The sequence below is a fragment of the Scheffersomyces stipitis genome, chromosome 1 (assembly GCF_000209165.1).
Source record: "Scheffersomyces stipitis CBS 6054 chromosome 1, whole genome shotgun sequence".
Taxonomy (NCBI): domain Eukaryota; kingdom Fungi; phylum Ascomycota; class Pichiomycetes; order Serinales; family Debaryomycetaceae; genus Scheffersomyces; species Scheffersomyces stipitis.
In genome coordinates, this window is record NC_009068.1 from 877,028 (window position 1) to 892,576 (window position 15,549).

At 41.1% G+C, this 15,549-nt stretch overlaps 10 protein-coding genes across 10 annotated transcripts; 4 read left to right on the forward strand and 6 right to left on the reverse strand. All coding sequences in view use genetic code 12, as the record gives it.

Moving 5' to 3' along the window:
• Positions 1 to 583: 583 nt before the first annotated feature.
• Positions 584 to 1,987, reverse strand: WBP1 (oligosaccharyl transferase beta subunit precursor). The gene has a single exon (XM_001387766.1). The coding sequence runs from the start codon at positions 1,961 to 1,963 to the stop codon at positions 635 to 637; it is 1,329 nt and encodes a 442-aa protein (XP_001387803.2). The 5' UTR covers positions 1,964 to 1,987; the 3' UTR covers positions 584 to 634.
• Positions 1,988 to 2,594: 607 nt separating this feature from the next.
• URM12 (ubiquitin-like protein) lies at positions 2,595 to 2,900 on the forward strand (the record flags this gene model as incomplete). The annotated part of the gene is made up of 1 exon (XM_001387362.1): positions 2,595 to 2,900. The coding sequence occupies one exon, from the start codon at positions 2,595 to 2,597 to the stop codon at positions 2,898 to 2,900; it is 306 nt and encodes a 101-aa protein (XP_001387399.1).
• A 265-nt stretch (positions 2,901 to 3,165) lies between these two features.
• Positions 3,166 to 3,876, reverse strand: NAS2 (probable 26S proteasome regulatory subunit; the record flags this gene model as incomplete). The annotated part of the gene is made up of 2 exons (XM_001387767.1): positions 3,166 to 3,445; positions 3,485 to 3,876. The coding sequence occupies 2 exons, from the start codon at positions 3,874 to 3,876 to the stop codon at positions 3,166 to 3,168; spliced, it is 672 nt and encodes a 223-aa protein (XP_001387804.1).
• Positions 3,877 to 4,268: 392 nt separating this feature from the next.
• PICST_80841 (conserved hypothetical protein) lies at positions 4,269 to 5,765 on the reverse strand (the record flags this gene model as incomplete). The annotated part of the gene is made up of 2 exons (XM_001387768.1): positions 4,269 to 5,486; positions 5,517 to 5,765. The coding sequence occupies 2 exons, from the start codon at positions 5,763 to 5,765 to the stop codon at positions 4,269 to 4,271; spliced, it is 1,467 nt and encodes a 488-aa protein (XP_001387805.2).
• Positions 5,766 to 6,188: 423 nt separating this feature from the next.
• PICST_52656 (conserved hypothetical protein) lies at positions 6,189 to 6,866 on the reverse strand (the record flags this gene model as incomplete). The annotated part of the gene is made up of 1 exon (XM_001387769.1): positions 6,189 to 6,866. One exon carries the CDS (start codon positions 6,864 to 6,866, stop codon positions 6,189 to 6,191), a length of 678 nt encoding a protein of 225 aa, XP_001387806.2.
• Positions 6,867 to 7,476: 610 nt separating this feature from the next.
• Positions 7,477 to 8,517, forward strand: GVP36 (Golgi vesicle protein; the record flags this gene model as incomplete). The annotated part of the gene is given in 2 exon segments (XM_001387363.1): positions 7,477 to 7,563; positions 7,579 to 8,517. 2 exon segments carry the CDS (start codon positions 7,477 to 7,479, stop codon positions 8,515 to 8,517), a joined length of 1,026 nt encoding a protein of 341 aa, XP_001387400.2.
• A 363-nt stretch (positions 8,518 to 8,880) lies between these two features.
• Positions 8,881 to 9,258, forward strand: GIM4 (prefoldin subunit 2; the record flags this gene model as incomplete). Its single annotated transcript, XM_001387364.1, has 1 exon — positions 8,881 to 9,258. The coding sequence occupies one exon, from the start codon at positions 8,881 to 8,883 to the stop codon at positions 9,256 to 9,258; it is 378 nt and encodes a 125-aa protein (XP_001387401.1).
• Positions 9,259 to 9,473: 215 nt separating this feature from the next.
• On the reverse strand, positions 9,474 to 10,010 carry PICST_37619 (conserved hypothetical protein; the record flags this gene model as incomplete). Its single annotated transcript, XM_001387770.1, has 1 exon — positions 9,474 to 10,010. The coding sequence occupies one exon, from the start codon at positions 10,008 to 10,010 to the stop codon at positions 9,474 to 9,476; it is 537 nt and encodes a 178-aa protein (XP_001387807.1).
• Positions 10,011 to 10,856: 846 nt separating this feature from the next.
• PFS2 (polyadenylation factor I subunit 2) lies at positions 10,857 to 12,521 on the forward strand (the record flags this gene model as incomplete). Its single annotated transcript, XM_001387365.1, has 2 exons — positions 10,857 to 12,327; positions 12,367 to 12,521. 2 exons carry the CDS (start codon positions 10,857 to 10,859, stop codon positions 12,519 to 12,521), a joined length of 1,626 nt encoding a protein of 541 aa, XP_001387402.2.
• Positions 12,522 to 12,817: 296 nt separating this feature from the next.
• Positions 12,818 to 14,630, reverse strand: PFK26 (6-phosphofructo-2-kinase). Its single transcript, XM_001387771.1, has one exon. It carries the CDS (start codon positions 14,281 to 14,283, stop codon positions 13,159 to 13,161), a length of 1,125 nt encoding a protein of 374 aa, XP_001387808.2. The 5' UTR covers positions 14,284 to 14,630; the 3' UTR covers positions 12,818 to 13,158.
• Between the last annotated feature and the right edge of the window lie 919 nt (positions 14,631 to 15,549).

Genomic DNA, 15,549 nt, shown 5'->3' on the forward strand with positions numbered 1-15,549 from the left:
TAGAATGCTAGGGTTCCGTTATTGTAGTTGACAGATTGCGGTATACTTACCCGGCATAGAGAAGAATGTGAAAAATAGGAAACAACGGAAGCGAGATACGTGGAAATAGTCACCTGACAATTCTAAAACCTGCTCTTCTTAAGGATTTTTCATGGACATATTTTTCAGAATGGCTTTTTATGTTTTCATCTTATTCGATCCTTTTTTCTACAGACATGTTTACTGGTCAGACATACTTGATATGTTTATCAGATATGTTTAAATTAGAAATAAGTCTGCATCTATGAGTACGTGACAAATTTGTAAGGACCCAGTCTACATGATGATCAACTGATAGGGACAACTGAGCACGCTGTGAAGATAGTTGTCAAAGATAGTAGAAAACATATCTGACAAGACTGGACATTCTTAGAGATCGTTCAAAAATTTATACTAACATCTATAGAATCTGAACTATGTTTCTGGCTCGAATTTCCCATACTTCCTTCTCTTCTTCTGCTCATGACTCTTGTACTTGATTTTCTTATGCTTCGTGTCTCTATTGTACTCATTGTACTAATCTCTACCACAAATCATTCAAATTCTCTTAACCTGTATGTTTATAGTATACACTGATATTTTCTATACCGCGAACCTAGATGTTCTTCTTCTTGAGATCGGTCTTGCTGACATAAATGTAGTTTACAACAAACAAGAACCAAGCAACTGCTACCAAGAATGCACTGGCTACATACAACCAAGAATTGGTGATGTCCCACGATCTCTTGAACTCGTCGTTGGCCAAGTGTCTCACAGTGACAATTTTAGCGTCGCTCAAGTACGACAATCCAGTTCTCTTGTAGTCCAACTCAAACGTGAACATACCATGGTGGTCTGGAACGGTGAAGTTGGCAAAGTAAGCAAAGGCGTCCAATTGCTCACTTTCCTTCGTAGAGGAAACGAATCCCAAAGGCAATAAGTTGAGTCTTTGATAAGGATCCAACATCTTGAAGGCAAGCTGGAGCTGGTCTTCTTCCTCCAAAACTTCGTATGGAACCCACTTACCATCCACAAGTTCAGAAACACCAATAACATATATACTTTGATCCTTGATTCTGTACAAAGTTGGGTTAATGTCCAAAGGAGTGTCTTCCTTAAAGTGTTCTACAAATTGTAATTTCAAGACATTTTGCTGTTGGAAAGTCCATTTGTACAAACCAGCTTCAGCAAGAAGCGCTTCGGAGCCAACCCATGCCAATCTGGCATTGTTCAAAGCTTGGAATCCTACTGCTAAAAATCCTTGTTCTCCAAAAGTCCAAGTAGCATCTTGTTCAATGGCTTCTACAGCACTTTTGGCGGTGAAGGAGGTTGGTGAGCCTTTGATGATAGGGAAAATATGCTCGTTGTTGTTGACTAAAGCTGCACTTCCTTCGTATTCCTTCACAGACAAAGTCTTGACAATTCTGTTTGGGATTAAATTGGTAGTACTGTCCAATTCAACTTTACCTTCAGGAGTAGAGTGGAAATGGTCGGTCAACTTGAAGTTCTTAGGTGATGGATAAATGCCAATTTCGTTCAAGAATACTCGGATGGCATCTGGCAAAACTGCGCTGACTCCACCTACGACTAAAATATTACCATTACCATTGATATAGTCCAACAACTGGTGTTGGGAGAGACCAGATTTAGCTGCTATTCCCTTCTTGGAAGAAGGTAAGAGTACAAGATGGTCGTATCTGAGAGCATCATCAAAGAATAATTTGATATCTTCGTCGTCGTAAGTTTTCAAGGTTACCTTGTAGTTATCGTTCAAGTTGTTGAGCAATTGGTTCACTTCGGTTGAGACGGTTTCGGTATCGTTCAAGTCGTTGAGCTTAGGGTCGTACACTACTAAAGCATGTTGAACATCCAAATCCACAGCAGATATGGCTGAACAGACGGCGAAAAACAGAAAAACGGCCAAAAAGAGCACTCGAGCATTCATGATGGATACGTGGTGCAATTGGCTGACGACAATCTTCTAGACAAGAACAGACGTGTTTGTAGCTGAATGATCTGTGTTGAATAGGTTGATATTTCCTAGAGGTTCAGTTACGTGTTGAAAAATCGGCAAAGCTGGAGTGCAGGAGCGAGCGTGGGTACACGAACAGGCAAGAAGGCTTGAGTATTAAGGCTATGACTGTGAATGGTAAGAAGATAGCAGGTTCTCGTATCGTTGCCTTCAGGTATTCACACTGAGATTGAATTCACCATTGAATGTGTTCAACATTATTTTAATTACAATTATCCAGTGCTTATTGTGTAAAGAATTGTTTTATGTACAAAAGTATACTTCTCTAGCAGCAAAAGATGGGCTCTAAAGACAAAATTATACAACATTTTAGAATGTTCCATTACAAATTATACAAGTTCAGTTGATGGGCAGCGTCGTCGTCAATATCCAAATTTCAGACTCTTTTCAATTCTGTTGTTGTTCTCCTTCTTGCCATATATTCTCTAAATTCGCAATTTGCACCCATCTTCTGCGGCTCGGATGTTCGCACCCATACTTAACATTTCGTTAACATTTCAGGAAGACATTTCAAAACTACTTTAACATTCTTCTCTACTCAATAATGGGCTTCAAAGTTAAGGTAGAGTTCCTTGGTGGCTTAGATGTCATCTCCAACAAAGTCAGAGAACACTCCTTGAAGGTTCCGCTCGAGGAAGGTGAAGCTACCGTTAAAGACTTGATCGAGCTCATCACAAAGTCCATCATTGCTGATCCAAAAGATATACCAGTATTCATAGAAGATGATACCGTTCGTCCGGGCATTCTTGTTCTTATCAACGACACCGATTGGGAATTGGAAGGCATGGAAGAGTACGTTCTTGAGTCTGGCGATGTGTTTACTTTTACCAGTACATTGCATGGAGGTTAGACAAGATAAATGAGAAAGATACTATAGACTATGCATAATTGTTAATATGGGAACTGTAAATATGGTAATGGTAATAGTAATAGTTACGTTAATAGAATGACTACAGGTTTTAAATATCTCGTAGATAACCCATAAACCTATATTTTATCATCAGCCTTCACGTTCTCTTCACCATTTTCTTTCACTGATTTTGTCTCCGCTGGAATCCTACTATTGGTATTGTCTCTTCTGTTTTTAGTAAACCCCCCTTCAATTGTTCTTCTTTTTACAATGGAATGAATCTACATCCAAGTACACCTTGGCCTCCCCAATTCATCGTGGGCTGTAGAATCAACTGTAATCGTTCTTCGCCCCGGAAAACTTCTACTGGGATACCTCTGTTGATGCTATTCCTTACTCTGGTCACAACGTTGGCAAGTTTGTTATGGTTGGCAGCATGGATATCTTCGTCGAACACAATGACTTTGTCGTCATCTCGCAATCCAGCTATATATGCTGGACCTTGATTGGCTACATCCTTTACAAGTGCAAAAGGTACTACGAATCTAGATGCTTGTTGAGATCGTTGCGATTCTGATCCTGACTGTTCAGATTGTGAGGACGATTCAGGTTCATTTTGTTGACGTGAGGCAAACTCCTGTATCATTTTGTCTTCCAAAAGTCCTATTATAGTCTTGTTGTCATTTCTCAATCTTATTACTTTGACTCGAATCAATCTGATACTAACGACATCCACATCGTTTCTAGGAAATCCATCATGAGTTACAAGTGGAGTATCCATATCAGCTCTATATTTGTTCCTTAGGACATCAAATAAAACCGACAATTGCGACTCGACTTCCTGTTTGACTTGTGACAAGGTCTGGAAATCAAGCTGATCAAAGTCTGTTCTGTAGCTTTTCAAGGTATCCAAGTTCAACGCCTTCAACAACCCCTGCAACGAGTCATCGCTTATATCATGCTCGTCCACTGTCATCTTCGATTGAGTACTTGATAATAAAACTAAACGACCTACTGTAGAAGTAGAAAAAGAGTAGTACGGAAATTGCGAAAAGTTGGAGGCAAACCTGATCTCATATATTTTGCACCTCAATCTCAATTAAGCTCACCAAGATTTTGCGACCTGAACCATAAGAATATCAGATATTGGTATGGTATTGTCATTCAATGAAATTGACAACATATGATGTTTATACCACGGAATCTTTACTAGTATATGAACATCTATACAAATCAGCTGATTTTCCCTGGTCTCTGGTACTACTGTCTTATCACTACTGTCCTGTAACTAACTGTATACTTTTTTTTGCGCCCATTACTAAGATAAGATAATAAGCTATTATAATACACTGGCAATATGTGTGAGATCTAGTTGCCGCTGCTTTCAGTACTGACAGCAAATGAATATGTACTGACGACGTCCATATCATCGTCATCGTCTTGTCCTTCACTGATTTCCTTCCAGGATGCAATTGTTAAGAGAACAAACCCTACAATAACCAAGAAGTCTCCCAACAATTGCTGGAAATCCAAAACATTGCCAAACATGACCCATTCAACCAAACCAATCAAGAAGATTGTGAGGAGCGAACTGACAGATGAAAGAACAGGACTGGTAAGTGCCATCAATGTCAAGAAAGAGGCACTGAAGATCAAGTTCAGGAAGATAGAGCCTACTATATACTTCCAGATGAGTGTAGTGTCTTCGCCATAGTTGAAGAAATTGAAGCTATGAATGCGGAAAACTTCAGCGATCAAGATTATTGTGAGAACAATCAAGCAGGTGAAAAAACCAAAGAATCCCATGACGAAGTTGGCGAATGTCAGCTGACGACGTGGAGTTATGATGGCAGTTAAGTGAGGAGGAATACACAAGTATCTCTTGTAAAGAACTTCATAGTAACCATACAAGATGGCTCCAATCAAGATGATCAAGTTTCCCCAGAATCTGTAGGGGTAATCTTCGCTGGACAGCGAGTCTGCATCGCTTCCAGAGTAGGCAACAATGAAGACTCCCAGTACTGCAATGACTACAGAGCTGGCCTTGAGCCAAGAAAACTTCTCTTTCAAGATGGGAATGGCAAATGCATAAGCAGTGAATGCAGAACAGTTATAGATAGCTGTAACATCTGAAGCATATGTCATTGCCATGGCACCGTACCAAGTCGAGCCAGCGACGGTAAGTAAACATGTGATAAGGAGAGCCTTTTTAACTACGTATTGAATAGAAGGAGTAGCAAAGAATGTTTTGACACATTCAGTGATGGAATTTGAGTACGAAACGTGAGGATTCTTCTCTATAAGTGAATTCAAGTTTTCGGTGGTTCTGTCGTCGTTGACATTACTTTCAAAGATCAAGATAGAGGTGTGGTACACATTGTGAAATTGTTTTACCAAACATTTCTTGAAGTATGAGACATAGTTCACGGGTCTAGTTAGTCCTGGTATAGCGTCAGAAGGATGTTCAGAATCGATGTGAGATTCGAGCAATTCTGAAGTGGAGGCTAAACGATGGTATTGTCTGTCAGAACTAGCACTGTATCGATGCTGTCTCTGGGTCTGGTTCTGGTCTTGCAAGATTTGACTCTGGCTCTGGTTTTGTCTGTATTTGTTTACGGTTCTATACAAAGATACGCCTATTGCCTGTAATGGCCAGAGAATCCACCAGGAGCCATGGGTAACCAAAAGCAATACTACCGGTTCGCTGAATCCTAATTGATAAGCTTGGGAAGTGAACTCTGTCTGTGTTACAAACGAAACAAGCGATAGGATAAACACGAAGGTGACAAATATGATCTTGGACTTGGAAGCATGCTTATCGCTGTCAGTCAGAGAATGATCTACAGATAGATTTGTGATGGCCATAGTGATTTTTTTTTTTTGAAAATTTTTCCGATTTTTATCGGGATAACTGTTATAAATGATTCTTCTAGATTATACCCACATCGAAAACGTACTGTGGTTGTCTGGAATAGGCTGTGATATGTCTTTGGTTGTTGGAGTCAAAAGAAAAAATAGTCTAAAGATTCTGTATTCGAACTTTTGTGACGTAATGTATAGACATGGAATTTCGTGGTAGCGCGACTTGATTTATTCTGTTCTATACTAGATGGGGTAAACCCCTGCTGATATAGAGAAATGCAACTTTGTGAGATAGAAAGGAATGCAGTTTGTGAATATATTGTATCGATTACGTAGTAGACGAACAAACTTTGTATTTTTCGAATGTATTTATAGATATGTTTTTATTATTGCCTGCAACATACTGAGCACAGCAATTCTATAGAGCTAGTCGCTGTCACTTTCGTATTCATCGTCCAGATTTTTACTTTGATCGACTTCTTCTTCCTCTATCTCGTCTCTAACTGCATATGTTCTGGGCTCTAACAATCCCTTTTCCACCAAGTTTCTTCGTGGAGTCAACCTGGGCAAGATAATGTCCATTACTCTCTCTTGCAAAAGCATGTTATCGATCCACTCATCGAAATAGGTGAGTCTGTAGTTGATAGGTAAACCCTTTTCGTTGAATATGGGGGACTTCAATTTCGTTCTCAACTTACGGAAATCAGACAAATACTTGTCAAAAGTGGTATATACCAAATCACTACTGCCTACTAGTCGAATATAGATGAGCATCAATGCTGTGAGGTACTTGAACTCGTTGTAACCCAATTGGTCGAGACAGGTCTGTACAATTTCCATGGACGGCTCCAACTCAAGCAAGCGGAGCAAACAGCAGATGAAAGGGCTGGGCCTTCCGCTGGAATCCATCCCAGCTAGATAGTGTACTTGGTCTATTATCACTGGGAGAATGCTAGCTTCGTTGGTTAGGTGTAGATGTTGTTTGTAGAAGAGTGAGTCCTGGATTCGGTGCCGTACAATGGGCTCAATTAAATGAGCACGGTTTAGGACATTTCTCTTGTCCTGGTACGATGCTTGCTTGGAGTATGTCCTATTGTCTGTCATATCATATCAGTAATATATGATGAAATCTGATTCCTGAAATTGTGTACTCTCAATTTTGTAAATTATGTGAACTAAATCTGAAAATTGGTTACAATATCATCAAATATTGTTGTGTAGCAAATAGAGGATAAGAATCAGTATGGTGATTAGTTATTCAAGAATATGTATCAGTAGAGAATATTCAGTATGAAAAGGTCTATTCCATTCTTACATTCTGTCCTTCCTGCATGTGATACTCCAAGATGACCATCGCGTCTTGGGTTTTTTCTTCCCACTAATTTCTGTAGCAGCTGAATTGGCAGTAGTGTAACTATTTTGGCAATTTCAGCATTAAAAGGGATAAAAAAAGCTCAAAATAATTCCCATACAATCTTCATTGACCAAAATTGAGCATTTGGTTGTTGTATACATAATTGCACAAATAGAAATCACTTTGTTCCCTCTCCAGAACCGCACAAACCACACTTAACACCTTCTTATCTCTTGACGCCATCACGTGACGCAATTATCCAAAGGTCAAATCTCCTACGCTTTTCTATTTAAAGAACACACACAATTGTCATTCTTAATTCCAGTATCCCAGTTCGTCGTACCATTCTATTTCCAGAACATGTCGTTCAAATTTCCCTCCTTCAATTTGCAATCGCTTCAGGAGTCTCTTCCCACAGTAGACCAGGTCAAGGAATCGTTTTCCAAGGTTAACCCAGGCAAGACTGTAGATCAGTTCAGAGAGTCGATCCAGCCATTTGCTACCAAGACTACTCAGTTGATTCTGACTCAGTTGCAACAAGTGCAGCATTTGGCCAACCTCAACGTTAACTCCAACATTGAAGTCTCTGAGTTACCCGCAGAATACTTGCAGTTGGAAACAAACTGCGACTTGTTGTTGAAGCTTTACACGGACTTGATCCAGTACTCCAACGAAACCTTCAACAATATCAGCTACGATTATCCTCCAGGTAACTACACCATCACCAAGATTAAGGATGCCAACGTTGGTGGCGTTCTCGCCACGAAATTCAACCAATTGAAGAACGTCTCTTCTCCACAAGAGTTGGAAAACATCTTGTTGGGAAAAGAGGCTGGTGATGCTGATAGCGCAGAAAAAGATGTAGCCATACAGACAACTTCGGTCCTTCTTCCTAAGACTTTGTACGGAGCCTTGTCTGTTCTTGCTGAGAAGCATTCGCAGGAATTAAAGACTTCTGCAGCACCTTTGTCGTTGGCGTTGTTGCAGGTGTCTTCTTCTTACTTGGAGATTGCCAATGCCAGGTTAGTCCAGGACGAAAAGATTTTGGCCGAAGTGAACGACAAGTTGGTAGCCATTTTGAATGAACAGTTCATCAAGGTCAACGAGTTGCGTAAGAAGGTCTATTCGACCAGATCCGAGTTTGACTTGATTAGATCCAAGGTAGATGAAACTGACCAAGAAAATGAAGAATTGATTTCAAAAGAAGACGAGTTGGTCAGTGCAACCGAAGTTGCTGTCGTCGAAATGAAGAGATTGTTGAAGCCATCCAAGAACATCAGCTTATTGAAAGTGTTTGTCGATGCCCAGAAGGAGTACTTTGAGGTTGGCGCCAAGAAGTTGGCTGCATTGTCTGCTTCTTTGGATAAGATCGAAGTTACTGAAGAAGAAGACGATTACTGAGTTTTGTTTGAGAATGAGTTTGTTAATTTTATTTTAATCATTAGTGTTTTATTAGTTCTAATATTACCTTTATTTAATGAAAATTCACTAAAAATTATGTAAGTGACTCTGTAATTAGTCGATAGCTATTGAAAATTAATTATTCTGCTGAGTACTTAGTCGACCGTGTGAGTAACTGTGTACGAAGTTTATTATGGCTGTTGAAGCTTGTTGTACGGTCTTCTGGGGCTCACAATTACTGTACTCTCTGTCTCATAGTTAACGATCTTAAATTCGCACTGAAAATTTCAACAATATATATTGAAATATCAAGATCGAGAATCAGTAATCTTTGTTAAGCAATTCCACATATAGAAGTCCGCCATGTCTACTAATGCCGAGAAAGAGCAGATATCACAGAAGTTGCAGCAGCAATACAACATCTATCAGGAAAACATAGCCGAGCTCGAAAACCAACTATCTTCTGTTTCCATGCAAATCAACGAGCATGTTATAGTAGAGAACACCTTGAATGGAATTCCAGCTGAGGAAAAGAAAAACCGTAAATGTTTCAAGATGATCGGAGGGGTTTTGGTCAATAAGACTGTGGACGAAGTTCTCAACATATTGAAGGAAGAAGTGGCTACTTTGACAGAACAAAGGGCAAAGGCAGAAGCAGAATTGACCAAGAACAGAAAGGAATTAGAAAAGTGGAAGACCAGCAACCACATCAAGATCATCCGAGGAAACCAGCCCGTGTAGGCATCACAAGCTTCTTCTACGAAAGTACAATGTATATACTACGGCCAATACCTAATAAAACATAATTCATTTAAAAACATCGTAAACCAAAAGGAATAAATACATCTAACTAAATAGACAAACAAGTATAGTGATACTGTTTGGACAAAGACATAGTCGTCATAACTATAAATGTAGCTTCATGCTCCCTGTCTTAGTCGTTGCTAGCTACTCTTTTATACAGCAATGCTCTTGACATACTCTTCACGAGCTTCACTCAACTTACCAGCATCTCTGTTGATAGCTTCCCACTTGGGTTCATCTTTAAACAATCTTACAGCCTTGACGTACTTCAAGTCATTGGTCAAGGTAAAACGGTGGTAAATCCCTGCAGGCAATATCAACAAATCGTTGGCTACCAACTTGGTTCTGATCCATCTGTCGCTCTTGTCTCTGACATCGAAGTAGCCTTCTCCATCTACAATGTATCTGATTTCTTCATCTTCGTGGTAGTGTTCCTTGTAGAACTGCTGCATTTTTCTGTTGTAAGCATCCAAGTCATTGTTGAAAGCAGCCAAGTTCAAGTTGACCTCGTCTCTGTTTCTGTACTGTCTTTCAGTAGCAAGTTTGTTCAAGTCGTCCAAGTTGGTGATGTTCTTGTAGAAAACCCCAATCGTAGCCAAATCCTCTAAAGGAACAGGTACACCAGAGTTGTGAGCATCAGTGAAGTTGTCTGGGGTGTCGTTGTTGTCGTGGTAGTATACTTCAACCATATTGGCTGTAATTTAACGAGCTGAAAATGTATAGATAAGTAATAAATAAAAGTGAGGCCGCTCAGAAGATTTCACGACAAACCGTTGCTTTATATTAGTGAGGAGAATTACAGTCCAAAGGCTAGCCCACAAGGGCTCTAGTAACAGTGCGAAATACAATTGCGTTTATGCACACTGTGGCTAGAGACTAAATCGATTACCAATTGAGGGAACGTGAGTGGAAGAGCCAGAGAATGGGCCGATGGTATACATAACAGAAGGAATGATATTGACCAGACCTTGGGTATGTGCATTGTCGGTATTTTGGGTCAGAGATGGTACGATTGAGCAGTGTATTTGAGATTTTATTCCAATTATGTTCTATTGAAGTTGTTGGGTAGAGTTGATTTGAAATCGTGATATCAATTATAACACTATATGGTCTTACGTCAGAGCTGTGTTCTGTACAATTGTCCATAGCGACTGCTAGTATACGGCAAGAATTTGGTTCTTTTATCCACATTTTAATTGTTCAAGTAGTTTTCGCAGTCATTTTTAGTAAGTAAGGCATAATTCTCTTTAATACAAATACCTGAAATATCAATTTTTAAAAACCATGTTGGATCTTGAAAGCTTCCCAATCATAGAGAAACATTCGTATACAATAATTTGTCCCTCCGTCCTTCTGTGCTGCTTGTAACTTTCTTTATAGCTGTTCACCGTCTTGGTTATACAAAGCGTGCGACATCATACTCATTTGGTAAAAAATGTCGGCGACATTTTCGCTACTACTTTTCAGTCTTCTAAACGCAGTTAACAATTCAAGGTTCTGCCTTATCCATACTTATCTACCATTACAACCAGAAAATGTACGGCAATCGGTCCAACGGGAACGGATACAACTCCAACTCGTATGGAAATAACAACGGCCGTCCTTCGTACAATAACAGATACAACAATAACAGCAACGACCCGAAGGTTCAGGAAAAGCTAGCAGCGTACAACCAGAACATCGAACAACAATTAGCATCTCAAGAAAAAAAGACAGCACATCGTAGAATCGTAGACCATGGCAACAATATGGGAAGGTGGTATATCCACAAGAACTTGGGGCTTTCTCAGCGACAACAGGCTATAGGTAGCATCAGACCTGAGTCCTCGTATTTGATAGACCTTCTTCCAACTCTCGCATATTCGTCGTCTTCCAACTTAGGGGCGGCCAACAACAAGAACAACATGGCTGTGATGGATATCCAGACCAAATTCGTGCATTTGTCGTCCAACAAGGTTAAACATTCTATCAATGCTGTGAAATGGACCCCTGAAGGTAGACGTCTATTGGTAGCATCACATAGTGGAGAGTTTACTATCTGGAACGGGATGACCTTCAACTTCGAGACAATTATGCAAGCGCATGATTCGCAAATTCTCGCATTGCAGTACTCGCACAATGACGAGTGGCTCTTGTCTGGTGATCTGAACGGTGTCATCAAGTACTGGCAGCCCAACTTCAACAACGTCAATATCCTCAATGGCCATACTCAGGGAATCAGAGACATTGCGTTTTCACCTAACGACTCTAAATTCTTGACCTGTGGTGATGACTCCACCTTGAAAATCTGGAACTTCAACAACGGTAAAGAGGAACGTTCCTTAGCTGGACATCACTGGGAAGTCAAGTCTGCTGACTGGCATCCCAACTTGGGGTTGATCGTCAGTGGATCCAAGGATAACTTGGTCAAGTTGTGGGATCCTCGTAGTTCTACCTGTGTCACAACATTGCATGGATTCAAACATACAGTAAACAAGTGTAGATTCCAGCCTACAGGTACCAAAAGGTTGTTGGCATCTGTTTCTCGTGACAGATCATGTCGTGTTTTTGACTTGCGTACAATGAAAGATATCTTAGTCTTGAGAGATAGCGAGACCGATTTGTCATGTGTCTCGTGGCATCCTACACATGCATCGATGCTTACTACAGCTGCCTACAACGGATCCATGAGTCATTACCTTCTCGACTCCTATATTCCTGATAGCAACACCAGTGAGCTTTCCAAAAAGTCTACCTCTTACGGCTCGTCTTCCGTAGGCTCTATAGAAGCAGTGCATAGAATCCCATATGCACACGAAAGAGCCATCCATGCCTTAGAGTACCACCCCTTGGGCCATTTGTTGTGTTCTGCTGGTTCAGACAAGACCGCTAGATTCTGGTCCCGCGCAAGACCCAACGATCCAATGTCGTACAAGGACCCATTGTACACAGACGACAAGCATGGAGCATGGTACTATTCGGTGAACAACAACATCAATGCTGTTATCGAAGATCCGAGTGGCTCCAGTGGCACGGCTACAGACTCACTACCAGTGCCGTATGGAGAGGACAGAGACCGTTCGCATACCCCAGGACTCAATTTGCCAGGATTGGGTTCGAGCTACGACTACAACGGAAATGGCAATAGCGGGAATGGCGATATTGCAGCCACTCCGGCCCCTAGCAACTGGGGTTCCATTCCTGGCTTACGGGGTCATTAATTTCATGTATGGAACACTATAGGCTAGAGATAGAAAACGAATTGATGATCCACCACGTGTGCACGTGTACGGGCTGTAGTATAGAAGTGGTAGAGTAGTAGACTGCGAATATCTACTGTCTAATTAGTGCCTAATTTAGTGATACAGTAATACAAATAGTAACATCCAATTAATGCGATAAGAAGAATTACCATCCAATTTTACGCCCTACAATATTAGCCATTTACAGCAGCAGTTTTTATTCCATAGAGCTAGACGCCCTAACAATCCCGTGTTTATTCGTTCTATAAGTGGTAAAAATAACAAAAAATATTTTATGTGTGTAAAGAAACCTTCTGTACATAAAAAATAGCTCAATACCACAGTCAGATGGTGCACTGATAAGAATCAGACAACCGTGACGGTGGCAAGATTGAAGTGAAGTGAATATACTCTTGTAAACCTAAACCGATAGTGTGTGAATTAGAATGAATGATTATTGTCATGAATGTGTTCTCTTAGTAGTGTCATCAATTGGTATTGTGTTCTCTATTGTAAAATCATCAATTGGTGTGTCCAGTTTTGTCCTATCCTGTAACCCGTAATGTGGTCATTTCTATAATGTAAGTGTACTCATGATAGTTTATTGCGATCTTAATCATCCAAAGTGCACGAAGTTGGCGGCATTGATGGAATTATTGTAGAAAGCATCTACGGCTTCAGTGTAGCGTTTGCCCTCGTTGTCGTAGTACTGAGAAGCAAACTCACTGATAACCTTGTATAATTGCAGATATTCCTTGAATCCAGGATCTACATTTTTCAACTCAAAGCTCTCACCGCAGTTGACTATCTTCAAGTAAACTGCGAGTGGGTAGAGTTCGAGTTCTTCGGAAGTGATGGGCTCAAAAACCTTGTAGTAGTGTTCCGAACGTTTCTTGAAGTCTCTCACGGCTTCGGCATAGTTTCTGCCCTTGTAGTCGTTGTTGTGCGCTTTGCCTGAGATGTTGAAGTTGATGAATCTCTTGCTCGTGCACTGAACATCCATGATGGCAACCCAGGTGTTGGTCGTGTTCTTGGAGATAATGTCCATCATTCTCTTTCTTCTTTCGATGGTAGTGTTGGTGGCGTCCAAGAAACCTACCTGGATCACGTTGGAGTTCAAGTCGTTGATCAAGTTGTTGACGGTGATATCAGCGTACTTCTCACGGTCGATTTTGCCTTGAACATTGTCTGGCTTGAAGTAGTCGGAGTTGTCAAAGCTTTTGTTCATTCTACGTACATTGCCTGCGTTGTAGATTTCGGCCGTGAAGTTGCTGGTAGCGTTGATGTAGTTCTTGAGCTGTCTGGAGATAGTACTCTTTCCAGAAGCTGGCAAACCCGACAACATTATCACGAGCTTCTCGTGCTGAGAAATCAACTTCTCGTTGACCAACGATGTGAATTCAAGAGGAGAAAGTCTGGGTACGAGGTAAGGGTTGGCGAATGAGTTAGCAGCCGAGTTCGTACCAGATGAAAAGAAGTTCAGGTCAACGCGGGAAATCACGGGCGATGTGGCTGTGGTGGTATTTTTGCTGTAGCTGTTGCCCACGTTATCGAACAACGAGTTGATGGAGCTAGTTGAGTCAATCAACTTCATGTCCGAGGTGCTGGAGGAAATGGTTATCTTCTCGGGTCTTTTGGAATTTGAGTTGGAAGGAGACCCATGGCCTCCGGCCATTTGTATATAGCTTTCGTTGGGGGGAGTCATGTCAAAAAAGTCAAAGGTTACTTTTGGTGCAGTCATTATGGATAGGTGTGTTGTCTGTAGCTGTATTAGCAGGTCATAGTGATACTGTGACTGTGGTATGACTGCGGTGGGAATGAAGCAAGTAAAAATAGAAAGAGTAGTAAGGACTAGTAGTATATAAGTTGTAATTTACTAGTCGCGATAGTGGCTATAGTGCTATTAGGTGTTGTGTTGCACTATTAGTTGTGGTATACTATTAGTTACTGTAGTATTATTAAGGAGTAATATCAAGTAAAACAGTACTAGTTGTGTCTTGATAACAGAGTAATAAAACGATTTGTATTAAATGGTAATGAATGAAGAACTACAAAGAAACAGATAAAACACCGGCGTCCAAATTCGGGCCACCTCCTGAAATATATAATCACTATCAACCTGGTGACGAATGGCTGAGAAAAACGATCACGATCTGATGAGTGCAACACGCGGAAAATTTTTCCGGCCGGACTTTTCTGCTCACTGAGACTGCGCATGAAAATGGCGCTGGACACAACAACACTTCCATTTTGAGATATGTCCCGCAGCAAATATGTTGGACGGACCCAAGGAACTCGGCGGTGCTGTGTTGCGGCAGAGGTGTGTTCAAGGAGGGGAAGTACGTGGACAGACGGAGGATACGAGTTTATGGCTCAACCGTTTGTCTAGCCTCGGGGCCTAGACTGATCGCACTAGCGGAGCTGATAAGCTTGGAATGCCAGACTGGACAAGAGTCACAGACGAGTTGTAGACGAATCTAGTTGTGTTAGTCGTAAAATCCAGATTTCAACACAAGTCATGGCCCCATTAGCCAAAGTTAAAGCTGTTTCGGCTGGTAAGGGAAATAGTTCCATTTCAGCTTCCCAGATAAAGTAATTCAAACTCTGTCGATTGTCTTTTCCGAGCTAAATTCATGGGCGGTGGCTACAGACTTACTGGAGAGTATAATCGCATATTGCCTCATCAGATGTTTCCACGGCCGTCTGTATTCTGGTCTCGCTGTCTACTCTCTACTCTACTGGGACCACTAACTGTATAACATCCCTGTACGTCTAGCTTCACCTTGCTATCCATTCCCTGCTATATACATGCTCTATCTCGTCTATACAGTCGTAAGTCGTCTATGGGATGGTGCAATCCGTTCGCACGAACGTGCTGGTTAGTCATATCCCCTATATTTTCGTATTTGCTATTGTGTTGCAGACCTGCCCCTCCAGTTCGCAGCCACATGACTTCCGTTTGCTCGAGCTACTGTCCTTATCATGTGGAACATCTCAGATGGCCGCA